Source organism: Helicoverpa armigera, chromosome 7 (genome assembly GCF_030705265.1).
Source record: "Helicoverpa armigera isolate CAAS_96S chromosome 7, ASM3070526v1, whole genome shotgun sequence".
NCBI classification, from domain to species: domain Eukaryota; kingdom Metazoa; phylum Arthropoda; class Insecta; order Lepidoptera; family Noctuidae; genus Helicoverpa; species Helicoverpa armigera.
The window spans coordinates 1899312-1924125 of NC_087126.1; the positions used below are offsets into that span (position 1 = coordinate 1899312).

Sequence of the window (24814 nt, forward strand, 5' to 3'; positions counted from 1 at the left end):
CAATGTAGTTCAAATAGTAAACAATATTAATTTTATTCATTTATACGTTGACGTCATACTGTGGTAATAAACACCGTTTTTAATGAAGTTGGATCAGAAATATGGGAACTGGTTTATCTACTTAACTTTTGCTTTATGTCTTTCTGGCAAATTACTTTTAAATACTTCCTTTATTTACTCATTTAAATCGGAAATTGAAGGTAAGAGACACCAACTTAATAATCTGATTTCTGCAGGCTCTATATTGTGTGCAAAAAGAAGGCAAAAATATAAAAATGACATTACCACAATTCGTCAAAAACAATTTAAACAAATGAATACCATGTTTTCGGTAATCAAGCGGTCTCAGCGGACATCAGCAGCTGAACACTTTCTCACGTCCCCAGGGCCTCAGACGATTCCGCGACAAGCTCCAATTGCAAGCCGCTGTAAAGCGCTTTATTCTGATCTTTCCCAAAACCATTGTCGTGGACAACGTTTTGTTTTCAAAACAGTCTAAATGAGGTTGATTATAAAATAGTTCAGTACTTTTTTCAGTAACTCCATGGATGTAGTTTTCATTTGAATCTGGAATGGGTAGTTCTTAATCAGATTTTTGTTTCTGTTACTTTCTACAGGAAATTCTTTCACCTTATCCAGTTACAATGTTGCATAACTTGGTGAAAAAGTTTAATATAGTTAAAGTTCACTTATTTCCATAATTATTCAATTTCAGTAGGCCTTACGTTTGGACAAAAGTCTCTCAATATTTTCGTACCACCCTTATGTAACTACAATCTTACCTAGCACACTTTTTGGCAGGTTTCCAAATTCAGTTCAACTTAAACGTTTTCCAAATGATATTCTTTAACTATATTTTCTCTTTTTGCATAAGTTAGTGTTGTCCTTTCGGGAATATAATGAATTTAAACTTATCTTGACTACTAAGTACTTTGGGGATGTACTTTTATAAGAATATTTCTTAAGATTTAATATCGCTAGACGTGGCGAGAAAACTTTTAATCCCCGAACAAAGCGCAGTTTTCATTACAGTTTCCGTTCCATTTTAATTGTATCGCTATACTGGTAATTCTAGACTATTCCTACCTCTGCGTATTTTGTTAGCAATCTACATAAATCTAGCTTTTCAACATTTCCATATTTAAATATAGGCATTGTGTGTTTGTTTTTGCTTGCATGTACAAACATGTGTGATTCATCTAAATGTAATCAATCTTGCTTCAACTAAATCGCGTTAAATAAACATTCGTTTAAGCAGCAATTTATCAAAGCAAACTCCTAAAATAAAATTACAGACAGAAAAGTTATTTAGTTTATTCCAATTCGTATCTAAACTTTTTCACACACAAAACGCCCGTCGCTCAAAATTCTAATACCTAATTTGTACATAAACAGTAGCCTACAAAACTCAAAACTCAAAAGATATCAGGATCACAACAAAAAATTCTAATCATATGATGATGATGTTTAATCTGTTAATAATGATACATGATATGTTAGCAAGCAAGTTACCTACACCATTGGAAACAATAAGAGAGAAGCTAGACACGTCACAAAGGAACACGATATAATTGGGCTGATTATTTATTTTTTCGTAACATTTTTGGTAGTTTAGCTCTAGGACTATGTGACGAGGTTAGTGATGAGCCGGCGGTGTTGTTCAGCAGAGGTGCATGTCTGTGAAAGTCTTCCTGTCCTTGTAGACGGGCCCCCAGGAGCCGTAGTCCTTCTTCTGTTCGGCCTTCTTGGGTGCTTCGTATTTCGGCGCCTGGCTCGGCTTTCTGGAATTAGGCGAAAAATTACATTAGAATTGTAATAGAACATTGATTTTTAGGGGGTATTTCTACGGTGAATTTGATCTCAGCTAAATTAATCAGGTTATCTTTTGGAGATTGGGAACAAACCCAGTATAATACGAAAGTTCGTTTCCGAGTTTTGTAGGCCTTATAGGTCGTGATGCCCTTGGCCCTCTGTAGGCATATAGGCTTTGTTCTTTTGGTTTGAGGAACCCCAATATCGATATGACCAGAAGGTATTAATTCTGGCTGTATAATGTAAATGTAGCATTTAGGGTAAAATATACTTACTGCATGGGGGCAGACACGTCGAACGACTTGACAGCATAGTTAGCCTTGCTGGCGGTTTTACATTCGTCTCCTCGGGCCATGGTTGCTAGTATCAATCTCTTTCACACTAGTTAGCTGATGCCGGTTAGGGAGATGGATGATTAGATGAGGGGTGACGGGGGTTGGGAGGGGAACTACGGTACGTGCTGAATGTGAGTGAGGACCGCGTGTTCCAGGCGGTTGCCGGTATTCGCCCGACGACTGCCTTTTCTGGTGCACAGGTTTTTGGCGAGCCTGGAATTTGAAAAAAGAACTGGTTAATCCAACAGTCAATTGTTTTTTCTAGGGGTAAATTCGAAAATCAAAATTTCGAACGCATTTATAAATGTTCTGGATTTCATTTGGGATTACACAGATTAAGAAGTTTCGAAACGATCATAAATAATATCAGACTCGTTACAGCATCGTTACTCAAGATCATGTCTTCAAAATAAGTTTCCTAATAAATAATTTCGCTGCAAAATCATAATAAATTTTGTTGTTGTTACAAATTACACAAGGCCATCGGTAATTAAAAGTTTTCTCGTTTATTTTAAGATCTCAAGTTATTTCGAAAGTTCTAACAATTTGCAATTCAGATAAGTTGTCACCTTATAAAAACATTAAGGGGCACTAAAAAGTTTCGTTATTACGGCAAAATAAAAAGCCATTTTGAACGAAACTTGATTTAACTGCTGGTAAAATTGTTTTTGTTTGGAACTACCTAATTATTTACCAGAAGCTTTTGAAGCTTACTCGAGCCCAAAGGGGACATTATTCTAGCCACTTATCATTGGAACTTGTTTACTACGTTCAGCCAATTTTCAGTAAGGTAACATACAAACATAAGCCTTTGAGACATTTGTGATTCCGGCCACACAGAAGACATTCCGAGCTTAAATAGACACGAGAAAACTCAGAATATTCTTATAACATAACCTATATAAAAGAGCAAACACAGTACTTTAATATAATAAAAGAATTGAGAGAATATTGCTTACTTAGGTAGTTCCCTAGATATTTACCTAACTTATTTTCAAAATTACTTCAATAACAACTTTGAGGCTTCAAAAGCTTTTTGCTAGCAAAAGAATATGGCTCGGGACTTAGGTTTTTATTTTCGTTAAACAAAAGCTAACATTATCAACCCCTACATAAATATTTATAAGTATGGAAATAGCTCTTGTAAAGGGTTGCTTTGTACTCTAGAATTTATGGTTGTCTTTGCCTCGTGTATCTTCTGACCTTCACGCACACGCAAGTTGCATCTATCTGCATCTATTGCTATGCGTTTTACCCCAACAGTTGCAAATAGACCTGCATTAATATTTGCATTAACTAGTTTTTACCGGTTTTCACAATACCAGATTGACTGGGTGATGCAACATTCGTGGTCCTTGTATCATCTTTGAGTTCATTTTCATATTGTTTACTTGATCTCTGTATAATGTGATTGGTTTATGTTATTTTAAGTTTAGCATTTAGTTCTAAAGTATCTAATATCTACGTTTTGGATTTTAATTAACGTGTTTTTTACTCTTATTTTCCTTAGTCTAGTTTTTGTCTGTTGTGTCTTGTTTTGGTAATTAGTAACATGTTCATTGAGCATTATACAATGACGTTCTACCTATATTTTCGGAAAATGTTCTTGGGATCAGCCGAAATGGATTGCTTAACTTGCTTTTAACCAAAGCAGATGCATCTGTACCAAATATAGTTTTATGCTGACCGAACATCATTACAGTCATTTTCTCAGAGCATTTCTTGAGCAAAGCTCTTTTAAAAATTGCAAGATATTGGTCGGAAATACGAGGAAAATTCTCAAACTCTTTATCTTGCTGATGACCCAACATTTAAACCATACCCAAAAATGAAAAAAATCTGACTACACATGTTAAAAGCCCCGTCATTTCCAAATTTAGAGAACCAGATATCCCCATCTAAATCATGGGTGACCATCCCATGAATGCCATGCATATCAGGCGATTAACGACTTCCATAATGCCGTTTCTTGATTCTATAAGACTTGGGACCACGGAGTAAGGCAAGATAATCGGAGACACCATAATGCAGGTAGGTCAGGTGCCTTCATCTTGTTCAAATAGGTATAATGGGCATGACCAAAACGATCAGTTACGAGTATATAAAAGGATGTTCGGGTTCTTCGAGACATCTGTTAAAGATTTTTGGGAGTGCAAAAATGTTTGGGATTCAAAGAAGGCGAAAACATTAACGTTCCTCGTCCCCCCAAAACCCGCATTTTAGCGCTGCTTTCTTAGGAGATTTTCAGTTATGGCATCTCCGCTAGTTATTTTGTTCTCCATGCTTGGGACCTTCGGCAGTGGTGAACACTCCGTGCCCGCGTGATGCGGACGGCGTAGTAAACAGGTAACCGGTTCAACCACATCATTGAGACAACTCCGTATAATCAAGAATATATGTATGTAATATGGTAGAAAGCTGAGCGTTTAATTCTGTGTTTGTTTTTGAACACGTGGATGGTATTGTTTGTTAATTTTCGTTAAAGGTGTGTTTGTGATCGCATCTTAATTCAACTTATTATAAGAAATTGCATTGCATTAAGAATCCACGATTCAGTTATGTCATATTTAGATTTAGGACTCTGCACTATTAGAGGTCTTTAAGCATATTGCTGGATCTATTTACCGGCAAAAATATTAAGTTTCTTCAATAATTATGACTATTGATGCAACAAAGTTAAGCTTATCTTAAAATTTCATACTCAATACTTCCAGAATACCAGTAGCTCTGTGACATGACATTAAGTGAAGACGAACTTAAAGTTTTCTTTCCATAAACTCAAAATTCCAATAACATTACAAACTGCAGCTGAAGACTCTTTTCTTAGACACCAATGTATATAGGGCATGCACACCCCCTTTTGAAGAGCTTTCTCATCTCGACACGATACACTCTCAACGTTACACATTTTGTCTTAGACTGTTTGAGCCTTTCTTGGCAAAGAGAATACTCCAATTATGTAAATAGGTCTTATAACGGATCATGGATTACTTCGAGAATGAGGTGTCACTTTATGTGTTAAGCTGTTGTGATATAGTAACCGCATTTGTGGAGAAACAATCTTTTGATGTTATATAAGTAATGTGTTTGTGAAGGAAGTGGCTTTTAAACTTTTTATCTGGTTTTATTTTAAGATAAATATGAAATGTATTGATGTGATAGAAATTCTATTTAGAAATATTCGCATCTACAATTAACCACAATTGGTTTCTTATAGTATGAAACGAGGTTTGAAATGTTAAACTCCATTATGTCATTGATGTAATATGAAACTCTATAAAGTAAATTAAAATTATTATCAACAATTTATTATTGGTAAATGACCCATGAACTGAATGCACACAATTTTGCGCAAATGCACAAAATAACAATAATTTTGATTAGCAACTTGTGTGTAGTGTAACAAGAGCTTAACATAATTATTTCATAACATAATGAAATATAAGAAAAATATATCTCAAACTTATGTCAACCTCTCTAGTTATAACATAGATGGACATATCAACCTAAATGGAGCACTGCACTTAGATGCATTAAAAACCTGCTCTTAGAAGACAAACTCGTTTCTTTTAGGTGAACTTTGATTTCGTTTTTTGTCGCCATGACTTAAAAAATGTATCGTAAAATGATTATAAACTATCTCATTTTCCAGCCATGAAAAGCTTGAAATGATCAGCCAATAATGCCTACTAGACCTATGTGTAGTTAAAATGTTAACATCCTTGAATTATACATTATCTATCTATAAGATTACAAATAGTTCCAAAATCGTACCAAAACAACTTTGAATTCGAATTTTAGTTTTGTCTATTGATATTTCTGATTCTGATATTTGACTTTCCTTGTTTCAATTGTTTTGTATTAATTCTCTTATTTTCATTAGGTATTTAACTGGGTAGAGCATAAATTCTTTTATTTATAGTTATGATTCCTTTTTACAATCATACTATGCTAACAGAGAAATAGATGCTAACAATTTTGACCGTCTTTTGCCAAAGATAATAAAAGCACTTCTAAAGATTCACTTAATGAGTCTATTATAGCACTTTACATAAAACGAAATAAGTTTCTAAAATTCGAAAGTTATAATCACAAAAACTCAATCAAAATATTCACATTTACCGCATAATATCCTCTCCATTCTTAACTTAATTTACAAGTTGCATAAAGTTGCATCGATGCACAGCTTTAAGTTTTCAAAGCTCAATAACACTGCGATTGAAACTGGTTTCACAAACATTAAACTTTCTAGCTACAGACCTTTTTCACAGTTAACTTTTTATTTTATAAGATCCAATTTTAAAAAATTCTACATTCAACCTTTTTTTGGTCTAACTTAAAAAAAGGTTTTATCTGCATTGTTAACTTTGAAAATAGTGGCTTATCCGGTATGTTATTTGAAACGCTTCATTGGTTTTTATTTGAATTTACACCGCATTTTACTATTTTCTAACTTCTAGTAAAATTTTTTTTTGCTATTGCTAAGTTTTCTATGTTAGTAATAAATGCTAACACACCATTTATGTTCCTTAACATTTATTTCTACTAAACATACTACAACTGTTACTACGTTAATGTCACTATCTATTTAATTACATTACTCTTACTTATATTATCACAACTAATTTACTAACCTTGGTAGAAATTTGTCGGTTATCGCGAACTTTCTCTTCGTTTTTGTCATTGACACCTACTAATTTTATAAAAAAATTAAAAATAAACTCCGGAAAATCAAATTTTGCGGCCGATCGTTGACGGGACGAAAACTAAACTGCTACTCTATATGGAAGACCAAGTATTTAAGTGTGTGACTCCAACACCGGTTTTGTGATCGCGTCATTGGCGTCTGAACTAAGTGATACGTGATCACCTATTTAATCTATAATATTGCTATTCCTTCGGTATTTTCCATTAGAAACTGCTTTTAACTAGTTTGGAACATAAAAGCTGTCATTCTTTCCGATTTGTCGGTGAAGTTTAGGTTATGTGTCAATGACCGGAGCGCACGAGTTTGCGCTGCGACGAAAGTAAAGCGAGCAGCGAAACTTATAGCAGGAATTTTCTTGTATTCATGAAAAAAAGTGTTGAACTATAATTTATTCTGAATAGAATAGATTTTAGTCAATAAAAGAGTTATCCTCAAAATACCGTGGCTTTAATTTCTGCACCTTACTCGCTAATCCAACAGATCCTTCGACTATTTGATTACTGTTCCTTTTAAAACATTAACTCTCGTCATAATCCTTGATTCAAGGTAAATAACCATACATATCCGAATGTTAAAGTATTTTGTTATGCTTTTTAAAATGCTGCTAAATATTCATATATTAGCCTGATTATCTTGGCGACGTCCATTCTGGCACGTAGTCTTTGCCGGCTAATTGCTTTGCTTGGCTGATAATTTAGATCACCTGAGCTTGCATCGAACTTAAATTATATCAAGACTCGTCGAAACGGAACTCTTTTAGTTATAGTCATTTAGGTAGGAAAAATAAATCTTTTAAAGTCTTTTACAGGCTAGCCTAATATGAATATTTCTAAGAGCTCCTGATTCAGAAAAAATGGGTCAAATCTTGCAAGATTCAGTCGAACTATTTAAACGTAAAATGTAACAAACATACAGAGCTATCTACATTTACAATAACGATAACTGCAGTAGGTAGGTACATAATATGTAGGTGATACAAATTACCATAAATTAAAGATATCTTAAGTGCATTGCATTACCTACTTGTCTTCAGTAGATATTTGTCATGTCACCTGCCTTTGTTATTTGGCGGATGTCACGACAATTGTATTTAATGACAGCAATCAATAATTTGATAAAAGCATGTCAATTATTTCAGTGTTGACGAGTCATTATTTACTTTACAAAGACTATCTTCGTTCAAAATAAACGTCAATTTTCTTAAAACATCTGTAAACCTACTATGAATTTTGTCACGTTCAAATTGCAAAGTAAACAGTTGTTTTAAGAAAAGCGGGCGTTAATGTTGTTGTTGAACTAGGGCCTCAGCATATTTTAGGTAAATAATGACTTATTGTAGATAAAAAATTGAAAACTTATTCGGGATGGCTGAAAATTAAAGAAGGATTAGCTACCATGTTGTCTATCAACATAAGTCTTATAATAATTATGATACTTGCATTATGGGCGTGTACGATAATCATTGCATTTTCATTAACAAGCACATTTATGCATGAATTATTCTAAGTCATTAATATTCTTTACTTCCACGTGTAACTCAAAGAAGCAAAGATAAAATATTATCACAAGTAAACAATTTCCGGTTATTCATTATTTTAAATCCCTACATGTAAATTCTACTCGGTCAAATGTCAAAAGGCCAAAAAACATCGAAAATTCCTGTCGGTCCTCTTCCTTTGTTTGAAGTCAGTTAAAAATATAAGTAGGTACCTATTTTGACATGTACCTAAATGTCCACTCCTGTACTTATTGTACTAAGTTGCATTGAAAGTAACTAAAGATCCAATTCAATTATTTTGTTTTTATTTTGGTCCAGTAAAAAAATTGCTACCTTGTGATAATCATAACATATCATCTCTTTTATTTATTCATCAATTTGACTTAGGTATACTATAGTTTACAAACATAGGTTGACAGCTACAAGTACCCTTATTATCCAGTTTTTGTTATAGATTCGTGCTTGAAGTCACGTTAAACGTTTGTCGTAAACAATCATTTGCATACTTGCCTTACTGCTGATATCAATATGTACAAAAAGTCCCTTTTTATTAGACCTTGCTCTTTAGGGCTTACAATGACCCCGTGTCAATGTGTATACCTAATCAGCAAGTCTGCTAGAATTGTTTCCTTTGTGAAGTTCGGCTGCTGAAAACTGACCCAAGTTCTAAACGTATTTTTGAATCTCTTTACCAAGTTTATTCATTCGAACCGGCCAATTAATGATCTCACCACATCATGAAATGCCACCACTTCATATAATTATCGAGGTTTTCATAAATTGAGCAAATATTTTATATGATATCTTTACGACGCGTCTATCGGTTTATTACTATAACCGATCAATGAGTTGTTTTGCGATTAGATATTGGAAGACACAAATTATGTGGTGCTAACATCAAACATCGGATCAGTTATTGTAATCCACCGTAAATGAGAGTCGGCCCTATGTCCAGAAATAGAGCATAAGTACGACTTACCTACTTAATTACTTTGTTTTTGTTGATAGTGCCGAATGTTATGAATGGCACAGGGGATTTTTTAAAGTCACGTTTTTCATTTTCATATTCATTAGTTCTCCTAATAATTTATCTTACTGTTTACTCAGAATCATGTGGACTTTGAACGATTAGTTCTATGAATCATTCAGATTCAGAAAGAAGAATGCAGATTCTCCATGAATGTAGTAAAATATAGAAAATCCTTATGCACCTTACAACTCGGATTATACTGTTTTAACATTGCATAAAAATCCATTCATTTTCATTTAAACTAAATAGGTATTAGGCAAAAGTCCTAACGCGACCTTGTCACCATAGTTGCTGGCTAGTAACAAATCAAGTTATCCTAAGTAAAGTTCGAGATATTTAAATGATCATGGAAATGACGCGTGATGTGACCAACTTAATTTTTTAGTGCATTTATTCTGTTGCCAAGTTGTAGTATGATAATCATTTGCTCGTATGAAAGCTCAAAGTTCAGAAACGCACGTTGAAAATTGTAATCATTATTTATACATTAATGAACTGTATATCGATCGAGTATCTAAGGTACAATTTTGTATAGCATCAGTCTAAAATATGACTGCTTTTTCTGTAGTAAAACTTTTTCAGTAGGATATCCTACTTAATCTATATTATATCATTGAAAGTTTTGGCTAATTGGTCACCTATCTTTCACCATCGCTATCATATGAGCCAGTTCAGTTCATCAGCACATAGATGACACACCACTGCATTAATTCTTCTATGAAGTGCCAGAATCTATTAGTAGAAGTAAGTAGTATCCTGAAAATTTTATTGGAAGACAAATATATTTAGCATGAATGTTTGTGTCGTTTTACGCGCTGAAAACGCTATCACATATTATCCTGTAGCCTTTGATATTCTCGGGAAGACTTGCCAAAATTCACTTGTAAGTGTATACTTACCCATCTAATCAGAAGCGAGGAACGTAATTAAATATTCATGAACGAGTGCTTCGACACGTGCAAGAAAATTAAATGCTGTAATCATACCGAATATTCTAATTATGGAGTGGAAAAATGTTTGACTCATTAGTAAATAACGGTACTTGTATTTTTTTGTATGGCTCTACTGCGTCAGTTAAGATCTATACTTCGTAATTAGTTGTTAATTTATCTTTCAGGACTGAAAATCAATGTTTAGTAAAGATTGTGCAAAATGCATTTTTCTTGCTGGGCAAATTAAGATGACCCAATAGGATTTATGAAAATTAATACTTATTAATTGTAGCATTTTACAAAACTGCATGCATTGATGTAAGAAACGTTCATCCATCATCCTTAAAAATTTTTGCATTTATAATATTGATATAAAAATACGTAAACATTTAATAAAAATAAGCTTGTTCCATGCATGGCTATAAAATTCAGATAAGTAATCTTATAATTATTCCTCTTCAGTTTTCAAGTTATATCAAAGATAAATAAAACACATACAATTTCATAAATACCATATAATAAGTGAATATAAAATCTAATACATAACCAAGTGAACATAGTTCCAGTATTTTTCCACGCGTTATGCAAATGTGATGGTTGTTGCGAATAAATAAATATATTATTCTACGTAAGGCTTGATGACGGTCAGCTCGCTGCGACGCTTGCGTCGGTGGTAGAGGAACTCTAGTACCAGCACTGTTGATGCTGAGAAGAAACCTGAAAAAAATAATATTAAAAAATAGCCACCAGTCTTATCAAGGGGTATCGGATTGCCCGGGTACCCGGGTTGAGGAGGTCAGATAGGCAGGCGCTCCTTGTAAAACACTGGTACTCCACTGCATATGGGTAGACTGCAAGCCGACCCCAACAAAGTTGGGAAAAGGGTCGTGAGATGAACTTTAGTAGGCAGGTATTGCATAACATTTCTTTGAACTCACTGTTCAAAGTTCCACCCCCGTACCGAAACTACTTCGAATAAGGAATAGCCAATGTATCGGTGTAGTAAAGTTTATTTAAATAATTTCAGATTTTTTGGCGTGAAAGCGCGACAGACAGATTTTGATTAATCTTGTTGATGAGTTCACGAGTTTCATTTGACACAAAGCAAAGGACGTAATGAACCCATCGTCGATAATATACTATGCTACTTAAATCTTATATTGGATTTTCACCCTGACATCAGTCTTTGGGACTTCGATAAATAAAAGGGTTTACTGCTCTTAGACATAATATATCGTAAATAAATAGCCCTTAAAATTTCTTTCAGAAACCTGCCCACCTATGGCAGTGAGTTGAGCTGTGATATAGCTCAATGTTGACAAAGATACATACGTGCACATGAAAGGAATTTTGTGGTAAATAATATAAAATTACAATATTTAAGGTTCTACTTCTTCTCTTCTTGTTGCTTTTACAAAATTATAGGTACAACCAATCAAATATTTTTTCTACATCTTCACCACAAATACTATGCAGGCATTACAATGATATTACATAGTTGCACCTCCTTGCTGATCAGGTACTAAATGCAAATGGCCGGTTCAGAATGCCCATGAAGTAACATGTAGTCCTTGATTAAACAATGCTATTGTGCATAAATTAGTAGAACACATGCTCACGCCAGTACTGGTTATATAATGCATCGTTTACTTGGACACAAACAAGATTTATATGGAAATGGTTTTAGTTTAGAGTTTTCTTGGTGACGAGTAGCGTTAATGACAAGAATTTAGGTTTTCAGATGTATATTTTTCTTCTTTCAAGTTCTGACTATTCAAACATTGATGGATCTTCCTATTGACCCTTCCTTTTGTCCCTTAGTTAAATGACCTTTAATATAAAATGTAGGTATACAGGGTCTATTATCTAATATTCGTCTATGAAGCTTTAAAAAAACATTGAGTACAGACCTATGGTTTAAGAACACTTCGTTACATGTACTTTATTACCGTTACTCAGCTTATGGTTGCATAATTGTTTAACTATAAACTGTAACAGAGAAGTTAATAAAAATTTCATCAAAATCCGAACAGGTATATATTAAAAAGTAGTCAGACGTTTTATGTATTTCTCTAATATTGAAACATTTATGTTTGACGTCATATGTCACGTGGCGGTCGCGTGTCTAAAGTTTGATATTCATTGGTAAGGGTCAGGAACCGAATACTATTTCACAACTTTTTTAAAAGATGTTGGGCCAATTTATACATACTTGGATGGATTGCTAACTATAAATATCCTAATAATTGTGGACCTACTATATTTTCATGCTGCCGACCACCCAGGATCGAAAGTAAATCCTTTGCAATTTAAATGGGACTAAATGACCGTAACCAATCATAAATGGTTTACTGTGGTCATCATGTACCTAACGTAAAAAAAACTACTAAAAAAAAACTTCATTATTGACGGTAGTTTTTCGTACAAACTAATATAGCATGCATAAGCTAATGCAATTTAGTTAGATACCTACCTAAACTTTTATAACATTCACTATCATAAAAACGAGTTTAAAACTTAAATAGACAAGCGCAAATGTCAATACAAAACCAATAGGTACCTACATACATGACCAAAGTTTAATAGGTAAGTTAGAGGAAAAACATTTCGAAAATTCTGAGGGGAAATCTTTCAAGGATTTTAAAGGCCTTTATCCCTCATTTCTGTTATTATAAGAAATATCTGTCTGTCTATGTAAAAAAGCCGCCACAAAAAGAAATGCAGGTTTTTTTAAAATCCCTTTACCATCTGGAAGATTTTCAGCCATTCCCAAATGTCACCTAGAATTGAAATTAAGAATAAAATCCTTATAATTACCCATAAACAAGACAAAGAAGGATCCCTGCATATCGCTGAGGTTGACGGTATGGTTGTTCACCTCCTGCATCATAGACGAGGCCTTCCAGCAGCGGTCCTTCTTCGGCAGGTAGGCTTCCAGCCAGCGAGTGATCAAACCTGCTTTGTGCATGCGGTCTAGTCTATGAAGAAAATAGATAAAGGAAGGATGAAGTTCATAAAGTTCCCGATAAATAACTAACTTTGTTGAGTTATATATAATTTTGCTCATAGATACTTCATAAGTAAAATATGAATCAAAAAAATCACGACACATTACATAAGAATGCATAATGAAATTATTTTACATTTTACAAAAAAGCACATTAAAACTTGACGTCAAAAAAACGACCAATGGTTGTGACGTCTTCAGAGAAAGTTGTTAATTTTAAACTCTTTGTTAATTTAATCAAGTATACTAGTACATTTTCATTCGTACATTTTATTTTAGCAGCTCCACTATAACTTACTCTTTATTAATAACTGGAAGATACGGGCTGCCTGCAGGCACAATCATTGCAACTTTCTCATCAAAAAACTCTTCAGCGCCTGAAACATGTAAGCTTTTGTTTATTTTGACATTTTTGTGTTTCAAAATGAACATATTTGAATATGTACACGTTGGAAATGAAAATAATAATATCAGAACATTTCGTAAGAATGTGCAAGATTTTTTATTAAGCTGCATGCTCAATGTCTTACACTACGTACTATGTAAAGAAACCATTGTGAATTTTGTACTGTAACAGTAAGAACATAATACAATGCATAATTTTCTTGATATAAATCACCAAGATATACAGAAACAACAAATGATACAGTTTTTGCAAAACATTACCATGGACTTTTTCTTTACTTTTCTTAATTTCCACGCAAATACCTACTCAATGCGAAATCGCAATTATCTGACTCAAGACGGTCTGCTCTCATGAGGTAGCTCAATCGAAGCTTCCAGTCTATAATGACATGTCTGTGGAACCTCACGCGCTGCAGCAATGCAGATCCTGAAATGATAAAGACAAAAGGAAGTCGTAATAGACTCTAATTAGTTTAACATGGGCGAGTTGAAACGTATGAACACGATATTCTTTCAATACGTTTTTCTGAGAGGCTATTAGGAATTCTAACTTAGAGATTTGGTTTTTCATTCAGTTTCTATGAAGATGCTGCCAGCACTCCATAGTACAGTAGACTGCACATTAGTGGTAACTGTCATGCACCTTAACGCAATAGTAATAAGTATGATTTTCCTATAAAACTGTTACCACTGACCTGAAGTTGACTGTACTAACGAGACCAGATCGCTTTTTCAGTCAGTTTTAGCTAGGAGACGGTTAGGTTTATCTTACCTGATGTCATAGTTCCTCCCATGCCAACACTTGTGGATACCATTTCAGCGCCTTTCAATAAAGCTATGTACTTCGGCTCATCAGAGTTCTGCAGAATAAAGAAAAGATTATGAACAATGAACGGATTATTCGTTATTAGTTTAACTCTGTAGAAAAGGCTAAAGTTGCCTGTGGATATATTATCGGCCCTTTGATAAGAGTGTCATAAAAGCTCTTTGGTAAAATATTTTTTTTGAGTTACTCTGGTTTCATATTTTCTGACTACGTTTAAAAATCTTCGAATGCGACAATTCGATATAATCAATAACGATGTTAATAATAATCCGGATGCACAAACTGCAGTTTCTAAATCCGACATAAAAAAATGCAACCAAACCAGTTGATTTACTTTTAGCAACGGATAGGTCAGGTACATTATATCTTCATAATATTTAGCATAAACAATCACGCAGGATGATCGTGATACATAATAAAAAAAAGTTTAACGTCTCAACTCTCACTATGGTTTTCCCACGTGAAGGAAACGTGTTCAAGCAAGGATTTTGATTTGACCTGAAATGACCCGAAGTTCCTAAAGGCGTTAAACAGATGTCTATGACTTTAATAAGTTTCAAGGTCGCTTTCCTTGCCATTTTTAGATAGTATCAGGTTTTATTACGCACAATTTTGAGCTTTGTTAAAATTGAACGCACTAAAACAGGTTACTGCTGAAAAAAAATTAGGAGGTCAGTATCCTTCTACTCAGATTTTTAACTGACGTCCAAATAGGATATTTTTTTATCCAATGTAAATGCGTTTTTTAAAGATTACTATGGATTTTCTCTATGCAGTATCTGGATTGTAAAAAATATTTACAGGTTACTAATTAGTGTATTCAAAAGTCCTACCTTTAACTCCATCTCCATATAAGATCCTTTGGTTATCGACCAAGTGTAAAGCGCGCGGTTTTCCAAAAGCTCTGCCACTGTGGTCACAGGAACCTCCTGCTTCGGAAAAGTGAGGAAAGCCACCAGGTTGCCGGAGTAAGTTGTTACGACAACCAGGACTACCAACCACCATGTTCCGACTACTAGTCTACCGCTGTCTGCTCGCGGAAGGTACATGCCCCCTATGGTAAGGGTAAATGTTCCTCTTAAAAAGGTAACTTGATAATAAAAGTACCAAGGGTTAAAAAAGTTTTTAAAAAGTGCTCTAGTTAATAATGTTAAACAAATAGGTTTGCAAATAAATAAGTAATATGTAGGTAACCTCTTTCAAAATATTTATTAAAAAAAAGTTGGTACTGGCCGTTTTTGTTCAAAAAAATCACCGATAGCCATAAAACTGTCGACAAAAAGAAGAAAATAACATTTTGTTTTTAATAAATTTTATGGCTATCGAAAATATTTTTGACATGTCTTCTAATTTAAAGCAAGAAGGTTAAGCGTAAGAAGTTCTAATAAAACGTGCCTATCACACTGTAAGATATCAAAAGTCGTGAGATTAACCAAATAATTTTAAAATATCTAAAATAAAATCTGGGCCTAAATTACTACCTAGATTTTTTATTCACAGTTCTCACCTTGCTGCAATAAAGCACCATAGATGTACCATAGACAGTTGTGTATCGTAGCAAGTCCTCCTTGGCGTGTGATCTCCATGGCTTCATAATAGGGACTCATTCGATGGATAATGTATAGCGTAGGCCCCATCAGAATTACTGCTAATCCGAGGCATAACCAGGTCTAGAAAGATCTAAATGCTGATTAAATATGGAATTAATGTCCATAATACTTTAATAATGGCCCGATATATTAGTATATGGGCAAAATTAAATATTTTCGTAATTAAATTTATCAGAACGCTAATTTTGCTCTAGGTACATGTATATCCAAGAACAACGTACGTACGTAATATTTTGACGTGCATTATGTTAACTATTATTTTCTTCTCTGAGCCAAAACTTTGCATGTTATTAAAGAAATGAGAACACTCATAAACTGAATTTTCTTCAGTTTTTGGTCTGTGAATTTTCTTGGTAGTGTTTATACTTCTTCTATATTTTAGTAAAATGCTGGTGTTTTCAGCATTTTTATTATTTACTAGCTGGTGCCCGCGACTTCGTCTGCGCAGGTTTAGTATTTCGAACAATATGTTTACAAATTGTGGCCTATGTGTTATTCTGATGTATAAGCTATATTATTGTAAAGTTTCATTAAAATCCATTCAGTAGTTTTTGCGTGAAAGAGTAACAAACATCCATACATCCATACATACAAACTTTCGCGTTTATAATATTAGTAGGATATACTACTCTAACGAGTCTCCAGGTTTCGTTTAATGATTCAGATTTTTCTCTTAGGATCCGGCAATCATTTTGACTCACATATTTTTATTGCTAAAAGTGTATAATATTTCATGCATTTAGCTTTAGTTTTATAGAGATTAGTTTAACTTTTGATACCTAAAACTTGGTTCTGAAAGCGTTTTCAACGTAAAACCTACTTCCCGCATCCGGACAAAAGGTTACCGCCCTAGATCTAATCGAATTATTATTATTTTTCGATAATAACACTTACGTCAGTAGTAAATGGCAGCAGAAACAGCAACGCTCTGCTGAGTTCTCTCGGTCGAGCTATCATGAACGCATAAGGCTGAATGCTCACTGGCATTGTGTAGTTTATTCCTGAAACAAACATGGATCTACAAAAAACCCCTAGTCTCTGGAATGTTACAAAACATCAGTCTTTTTAATCGTTATAGGTAAGTGAACGCTAAATTTTTTTCTTCAGGAAACATTGTGTGACACGCTGCGCTAGAACAGTTTCTAGGTATCAGAGGTGCTACCAGTGCGCGAGAGATATGGGTCACTTGCGCTTACTCATACCTGCTCAGAATTTTGTTTCAGACTGCCATTTACTTTTAGGAGCAGTCCTAACAGTCCTAGTGTGATAAAGACCTTCTGCAAAAGTGCCATCCTGCACAGAGTATCCTTACCTGGCATAGGATCTGCTAAAACCGTGAATGATGCAGCTGCTAGTGCTCCTTGTCCTTTAGAAATGGCTGCTATTGTCAACTTAGCATCCATGCCATGCATTGTCTGAAACCATACACTCTTGCTTTAAAGATTAAAGAATTAAGGGAGGAAATTGTAGAAAGGCAACCATTTATCAACAATTTTACTTACGTCAGCAAGGGTGTCGTTTGCTAACTCTTTCTTTAAAACTGAAGCTAGAATAATTTTTAATCTGCAATAAAAATAAAATTAGATATTAGACTTCTATGAATTTCATAATTACTAAACAAAATATCACACTGCCCCAAATATTCCACCTGGTCAAAAAGAAGATAGCTAGGAAATGTCAATGCAATCATAATCTAGTTTAAATGAAATAGATCTTACGTAAAGTTTTTGTTGATAGCTAATTGGTTTACGATATCAAATATAAGTCCACTGTATTTTACGATAGCACCAGATTCATTCCGTTCCAAGATCGTCCACGGTGGGTTCTGAAAGGACACAGACACTTCATGTTAGTGTACACTGTAACAACTAATCTGAATGTCAAAAGAAGTCGTATTTTTTACTGCTTTCGATACAAAAGTCTAAGGTAAAGGGAATGCAAAATGATGAAAAAGAAAAGAAACGAAAAGCCGTTTGCAATACAAAAATAAATATCTATTCTAATCAGATAAAGATTACGGAAGACAAACACATGCTGTGCTGTGCGTAAAAAAAACGATTTCTTATAATCTCTTACATGAAAAGTGATGATGGGCAACTCCTTCCCTCTGAAACCATGATGGATGTGTGGAAACAGAACATCGTCGAACCGTACAGCGTCAATGGGGCGCCAAAAGCCGACCTGCAAAGATGAGTCCTTTTAGAGGGAACTTCTCGATCTACAAGTCGGGTATAATTTGCAAAGATAATAAAGAAAAAATAAGGCAGAACTTTGTATAGCAGAACTTGGTCAGACAATCTGACAAAAGTTTTAGGCAACCGATTCTTTTGGATGTCAATGGGGAGACCTATGTTCAGCAGTGGACGTCCTATGGCTGAAATGATGAAGTAGCAGTCTGCAATTGTGGTAATATGGGCCACTCCATTGACATGGGTAAAAAACAAAGCCGGGAGATGTTTATTTTTGTGATGAAAGCAAAATGTAATAAACCTAAGCACAATAAGCACATATATACACGCAAAAAGAGGTCTCAAAAATAACTGCAGTCAAGCTTACCTTCAACAGATCAATTTTATCAATAACACCAGAAGATCCATTAGTATTAACATTGGACAAGTCCGAAGCATCGGACAGTCCTCTGTAGGTGGCGCCCCACGTGTCAGCGGCTAACGCTCGCCAGGTGGAACAGTTGCCGCAACGACTCTTTGCTGCTAGGTGTTGCTGGTAGTGAAGAAAACATTGGTTAATTCATAGTCACTAATCGATGCTCTATTAGCACTCCATATGTTATATAGGGGGTACATTCATGTGGGATGGTATGAGGATGGAACTGGGCTTTAAAAAAAAATGAAAGCTGGAAGTTTAGCAGATAAGAGTGTGCTCACGAAGTGTTGTTATTTGTACAAATCCTACGTATGTAAAACTCAAGAGTCACAAGATTTAATTATCATTCTTAAGTTCTTATCATAGCTACGATAAAGATTATATTATAGTTAATTTAATAAGAAAGCTATACCTTTGTAAATAAATTCACCATTCTTTATATTACTGTATTATCCTATTGAAATAATTACTACTCTTTCCTACCTGCATATGCTTCAACAGCATATTCCGTCTCTGTATCTTACTCGGTCTGATGGCCTCCCACTCCTCGTCAGATACCTGTGCAGCCACATCAAACTCGTCCTGTGTGGCCGCATCTAGCGCTGATATGAACGCATCCATCAACTCTTGGCAGAAACACATTATGCCATTCTGGAAATTACGGAACGATAATAGACCATAAATCAATTAAGCAAGAAAAGCATTTCTTACTTTATAAAGCTTTATTTTTCGTAGAAAATAAGTAGATCCTTAAAGTCTCTAAAATAACGTTGCGCGTTAAGGTAATTTATGAACATTAGCTCTACTTAAAATCTTCCTATTTATTACAAAGGATTTTTCAGGTTTAGGTGCTTGGTGATTTAGTCAACACACAATTTTTGCGCATTATTCTCGACAATATTGTTCAACAAACCGAAGATGCATCAACATTTATCATACGCATGATAACGTTAATTGACATCAAATCTAACTACACTACTAAATCAAACTATGTACACAACAAAATGGATACCAAAGTTACAGTTGGCATCGCAATGCAGGCACCAATCACTGCGGAATTGACAAAACAAAACGAAATGTTCGAACAATTGCATTTAACGAGTGAACGCCGTCAATCCGCTTAGATTAGACCCCGCTTTATTGATTGTGCTCCCAAACTATCTCGCTAATCTGGATTTTGGAGATCATCGTTTGTTGATAGTGTTTGGACGATGTGAATGGCACAGCTATCAGAAATATAGTCAAAATCTAGTGAGTGTTAGGAAAAGAGTAATAGTTCTAAACGAAGATAAGAAGATACAACTAATTTTGGCCGCTTATGACCGGTTACACCCAGCTGTAACCGGTTAAATCTGCAGCTGTAGGATTTAGCCCTAACATACATATATACTTATATACCTTACAATCAGGATTATTATCCGTCATGTTATAGATATACGCGACATTCTCTCCCTCATACAAATCATTGATGAAACTGCTCAGGTTCCCATTCTGTGCGTTTGTATCGGATATAACGTATAACCACTGGGCCTGTGTATGTGACATAAGCAAGTCTCGAGCCGTCTCCGCCATTGTTGTCATGACATCTGACGTCACTACCGCTATAAAATTTTCACCTGAAACAATGAATAAACAATACTTTATTCAAGAGGTAATATTTGCAGTCTTTTAAATATTCTGAAGTTCATTTAAAAGGCAGTTTTGTTCATTTGGAAGGTTGCCAAACAATGAAAAGTATTGCAGTATGCTGTGTGGGTAGAAATTAATTAACAATAGAATGTTACATGTTGCCTAGTTTTAGGTTTTACTTTAAAAGTGTAAAAAGTTCTTGGCCAGTTTACAGTTAAACATCCTTCAAATTTCGTTTAAGCACACTACGTACTCTTTATCACAAAACATACCTATGTATTTCACGGGCAATCTAGACAGGACTCTATGCATTTCTTTTCGTCTCAAGTATTCGTTGATCTCATGCTTCATCTTGAAGACGGTGACGGAGACAGGTGACGCACTCTCTTCATCTATCTGTGATGTCAAGGACTTCACCACACGGGAGACCATATCACGACCTGAAACACACATCTATCAATTTTGAAATATTCTCACAACATCTTAAAAGAAGGTTATTAAAATAGGACTTACTCAAAGTGTCATCATGCAGTATAATAGCGGATTTCCACTGAAAAGCATTAGAAGTCCTCAAATCTAAAAGCAGCTGTGGTAACTCCTCTCCCGGTTCGGTGAACGTAGCAGTTATGGCTGAATGAGATGGTAACCTGGGGCAGTCCACTTCAGTGAGAGCAAAGAGTAAGAGTTCTTCTTCTTCCGTGCGAGAAAATAAATCCCAGGTGTCTTCACACGAGGCTATGCTGAATACTGCTAGAAAACCTTCAACAAGCACGGAATTCAATTAATAGGTATATTGACAACTCTGGTTTTTTGTGGAGTTAAACCAGATTAGTCCAATTCATCAAAGGCATATAAAGAGGTCTTATAACTCTTAAAAGGAAGATCTTGTAAATATGAAATCCAATTACATTTTAAATGAAAAGTGTGTGTCGATTGTTCATTATACCTAAGTGAAAAGATATGGATATTATGAGCATGTTGTTGAAGATTATTAGGGGCTTGAAGACATTACCTTTCTTGAGACTGATGGCAGTCCAGGAGTAGTAGTAGACGATGACGCCGCCATGTTTGAGGTCAACCCTCGCTAACTCCTTGATGTAATCCTTGAGCTCGTCCAGAATTGACTGGTATTTCTCGCCCAAGTATTGACGGTCTAAGACTACAGCTGAAATGTGGATAAAAGATCAGGAGTATGATGATCAGGATTTACATTGGTTTATTTATATTTAGCCCTCAACATAGATATAGTTTGGAGTGCTAGTCTATGTTCTTCTTGCCAATAGGAAACGAACAAAATTAAAACTAAATTGAAAAAGCAAGGTAAGCTTGCTTAATTTTAATACATATTTAGAAATTGCTAATATACGTATTGAAATTCACATTAAAAGTAAACAATTTTTTTCTTCGTGAAAAGTAAAAAATACTAAGTTTTCTTTACATTTTTATTTATACAGTCTAATGTTGAATCTCCTTGAACATCAAGATCGGCATTTGTCTTGCTGACTTCTTCTGTGAGTTTGGTATAAGTGTAAATGCAATTAACAAACATTTATTTTCGCTACTCCAACCTTACCTATAGAAGCGTTTGCCGTTATCAACGAAGGGAAATCCTCTCCAGATACACTCACAAACAGACACACAAAACTTAGTATCCATACTTTCATTTTCGGCCAACACGATCGCAGACCGATATCCACACTTTCCGAATGAAAACCCACTCATAATTCGTAAAGCAAAAATAGTAATTATTGATATCCAATCAGAAGTTTCTGGTAACTAATAAGGCTTAATGTAATTAGCAGTAACCGGGGCACAGATGTTCCATGTTAACCTTTCGTGTGGTTTGCACGAACGTACCCGGTCGAAAGCTTCGTGCTTCGAGGAACAATATCTAGAGTTTGTGAATGAATGTACAGGCGGTTTGATCTACGAATGCTAGTCGTGTTAAGGTATTTAGGTGTAGTTTAGATCGGTTTAAGAAATACTTATTATACCTGCGAGGTATTTTTTTCATCATCATCATCCTACGAGCCTTCTTCCCAACTATGTTGGGGTCGGCTTCCATTTTTTCATCGTGAGGTTCTATTTCCAGAGACTTCGAAAATTATAAGCTTGCCGAATAACCCGAAATTCTAATATTTGTTTCGTTTCCTTCATTATTAAGTCGTCAACCTGGTTATATCAAAAGCAGGCTTTGCTCTTCCCAACAATATTCGATTTATCCTTATGACAAACTGTAAACGGTTATTACATTCTCAACTTCATAACGCAGCCTCCATCTAATAACTTACAAGCATGTACAAACAAATAGTTTTGGCAGAAGGCATTCGAGGTAGGTAGAAAAGGCGTACTTAACAACAAAAAGAATCACCCTAGACATGCCAAGAATCCGTTCCCAAAAGGTCAGGAGTTGCGTTAAAAATTCATTATAATTACGTGCGCGCTACGTGATACCTTGTGTAGCTATCGTGATTCGATTTCATATTAGGTCGTCCTAAGACTAAGCACCCGTAAAGTCGACCTAGATGCCAGTACGTACTCATTTTGCCCAATCATCATCGTCGAAAATATTGTTTAACTTGTTGAAAGTCTCGAAAGTCTCATTTTCATTTCTGCCCACCTCTGAGGTAGATGGACTAAAAGCTAACATTTGCTTGAGAAGTGAAAGACACGATATAGGTAACAAGGCGATGAATAAACTAGACCCCAAGTCTAATACGTGTCCTAATAGGAATAGAATACATGAAGGAAGCTACAGCCACTTCAATTTATTTAATCCCATATTTCATAGGAATGCCTCAAGGCAATATTTTGGGTTCAATCAAAAATTTACCATCTTTTTAAACACAAATAGATATCGTAGGTACATATGTACATATCAGTAACATGTAGGTAGGTAATATTATTTGTTTAGTACACCTATACCTTCACAAGAACATTTTCAAAACCACAATCAATTTATGAAACTATGAAACCAACTCGATTGGTTTATTTTAGGAGATTATGTTTCAGCTGATCTTAATTGATACCCTCTCGTTGATATACCTACCTATATTGTTTAGGTAAGTACCTACTTGATAAATTAGCACAAGGACAGGTCAAGTTAAACCTAATCGGGTATTGAAATGCCAAGGATTGTAAGTGAATGAATAATTAAATACTAAGGTATTTTTTTTCAGTAGTTTCAAATTATGAAATGAAACAATGAGTACTTATAAGCCTAATTTTTATGAAGAGTTATAAATCCTCCATTTCAAGTAAATAAAACCTGATTATAGGCAATCGTTAGTCTATACTAATATTATAAAGCTGAAGAGTTTGTTTGTTTGTTTGAACGCGCTAATCTCAGGAACTGCTGATCCGATTTGAAAATTTCTTTCAGTGTTAGATAGCCCATTTGTCGAGGAAGGCTATAAGCTACTTTTTATCCCAGTACGGGAAGTAGTTACCACGGGATGCGGGTGAAACCGCTGGCAGAAGCTAGTCATAAATAAAAGGAAAAATCAACTAAACCAATTTAAGATGAACAGTAACTACACAAGTCAAGAGCGTAGAAAAGGATATAGGGTACTTTTGTCAGGGTTCGAGCATAGGTTCCCTTAACACGCAATTAGGATTGCAAGGTGCTATTAAAAATAATTTACTTATCACTTATTTATAACAAGTTTTTCGATCAAAAACTACCATTGCGAAAGAATTTTTCTGGCAGTGACAGCACCAAAACATGACGTGCCATGCATGTGACGTATACTGTCAAAATAAACGAAACACCTGTTTACGAAAAAATAAAGTTTTATTTTTGCGAAATGTCGGCTCAATATAAAAAAATCTTTATAACAGTTGGTACAACAAGATTTGATTTACTTTGTGACTACATCGTGACCGAACCTGTATTGACAGCGTTGAAAAATATCGGCTGCAAGGAGATAACATTTCAGATCGGTAATAGTAACGCCGAACCCGGTGTATTTGAGAAGAATAATGTTAAAATAACCATGTACAGGTTTAAGGACTCTATCCTAGAAGACATAAAGAACGCAGACTTAGTTATAAGCCACGCTGGTGCTGGCAGTTGTCTAGAATCTTTGGAAGCAAACAAACCTCTTTTAGTAGTTGTTAACGAAGATCTTATGGACAATCATCAACTGGAACTAGCTGAACAACTTCAAATTGACTCTCATTTGTACTACTGTACCTGTGATACTATAATAAGTACATTAAACATGGTAGATTTCAAATTGTTAAATCCTTTTCCAAAAGCGGATCCATCACTGTTTGTAAATTATCTAGATAGTGTATTTAAAGTTGGGAAAGTTGATTAGTTGTTATCAAATCGTAAACACAACTTTATTATGTTATCAACTCTATTGGTCACGTTTATTTACCCTGTATATTCAAGAAAAGCAAACCAATACATA

General features: G+C 34.7%; 2 protein-coding genes and 1 long non-coding RNA gene across 3 annotated transcripts; 1 reads left to right on the forward strand and 2 right to left on the reverse strand.

The window, feature by feature from the left end:
* Positions 1 to 1453: 1453 nt before the first annotated feature.
* LOC110376082 (uncharacterized) lies at positions 1454 to 6955 on the reverse strand. The gene is made up of 3 exons (XR_002429516.3): positions 6782 to 6955; positions 2088 to 2360; positions 1454 to 1781 (listed from the first exon to the last, which is right to left on the reverse strand). It is a non-coding gene; the product is annotated as an uncharacterized LOC110376082 (long non-coding RNA).
* A 3883-nt stretch (positions 6956 to 10838) lies between these two features.
* On the reverse strand, positions 10839 to 22351 carry LOC110376083 (ionotropic receptor 93a). The gene is made up of 19 exons (XM_064035493.1): positions 21970 to 22351; positions 21409 to 21561; positions 20910 to 21155; positions 20669 to 20836; positions 20166 to 20383; positions 19251 to 19418; positions 18720 to 18884; positions 18240 to 18344; positions 17882 to 17988; positions 17666 to 17726; positions 17476 to 17578; positions 17058 to 17164; positions 16061 to 16223; positions 15387 to 15607; positions 14500 to 14587; positions 14035 to 14154; positions 13621 to 13699; positions 13133 to 13293; positions 10839 to 11032 (listed from the first exon to the last, which is right to left on the reverse strand). The coding sequence occupies exons 1-19, from the start codon at positions 22058 to 22060 to the stop codon at positions 10935 to 10937; spliced, it is 2622 nt and encodes an 873-aa protein (XP_063891563.1). The 5' UTR covers positions 22061 to 22351; the 3' UTR covers positions 10839 to 10934.
* A 1767-nt stretch (positions 22352 to 24118) lies between these two features.
* LOC110376075 (UDP-N-acetylglucosamine transferase subunit ALG13 homolog) lies at positions 24119 to 24789 on the forward strand. Its single transcript, XM_021334422.3, has one exon. The coding sequence runs from the start codon at positions 24131 to 24133 to the stop codon at positions 24716 to 24718; it is 588 nt and encodes a 195-aa protein (XP_021190097.3). The 5' UTR covers positions 24119 to 24130; the 3' UTR covers positions 24719 to 24789.
* The last annotated feature ends 25 nt before the right edge of the window (positions 24790 to 24814 follow it).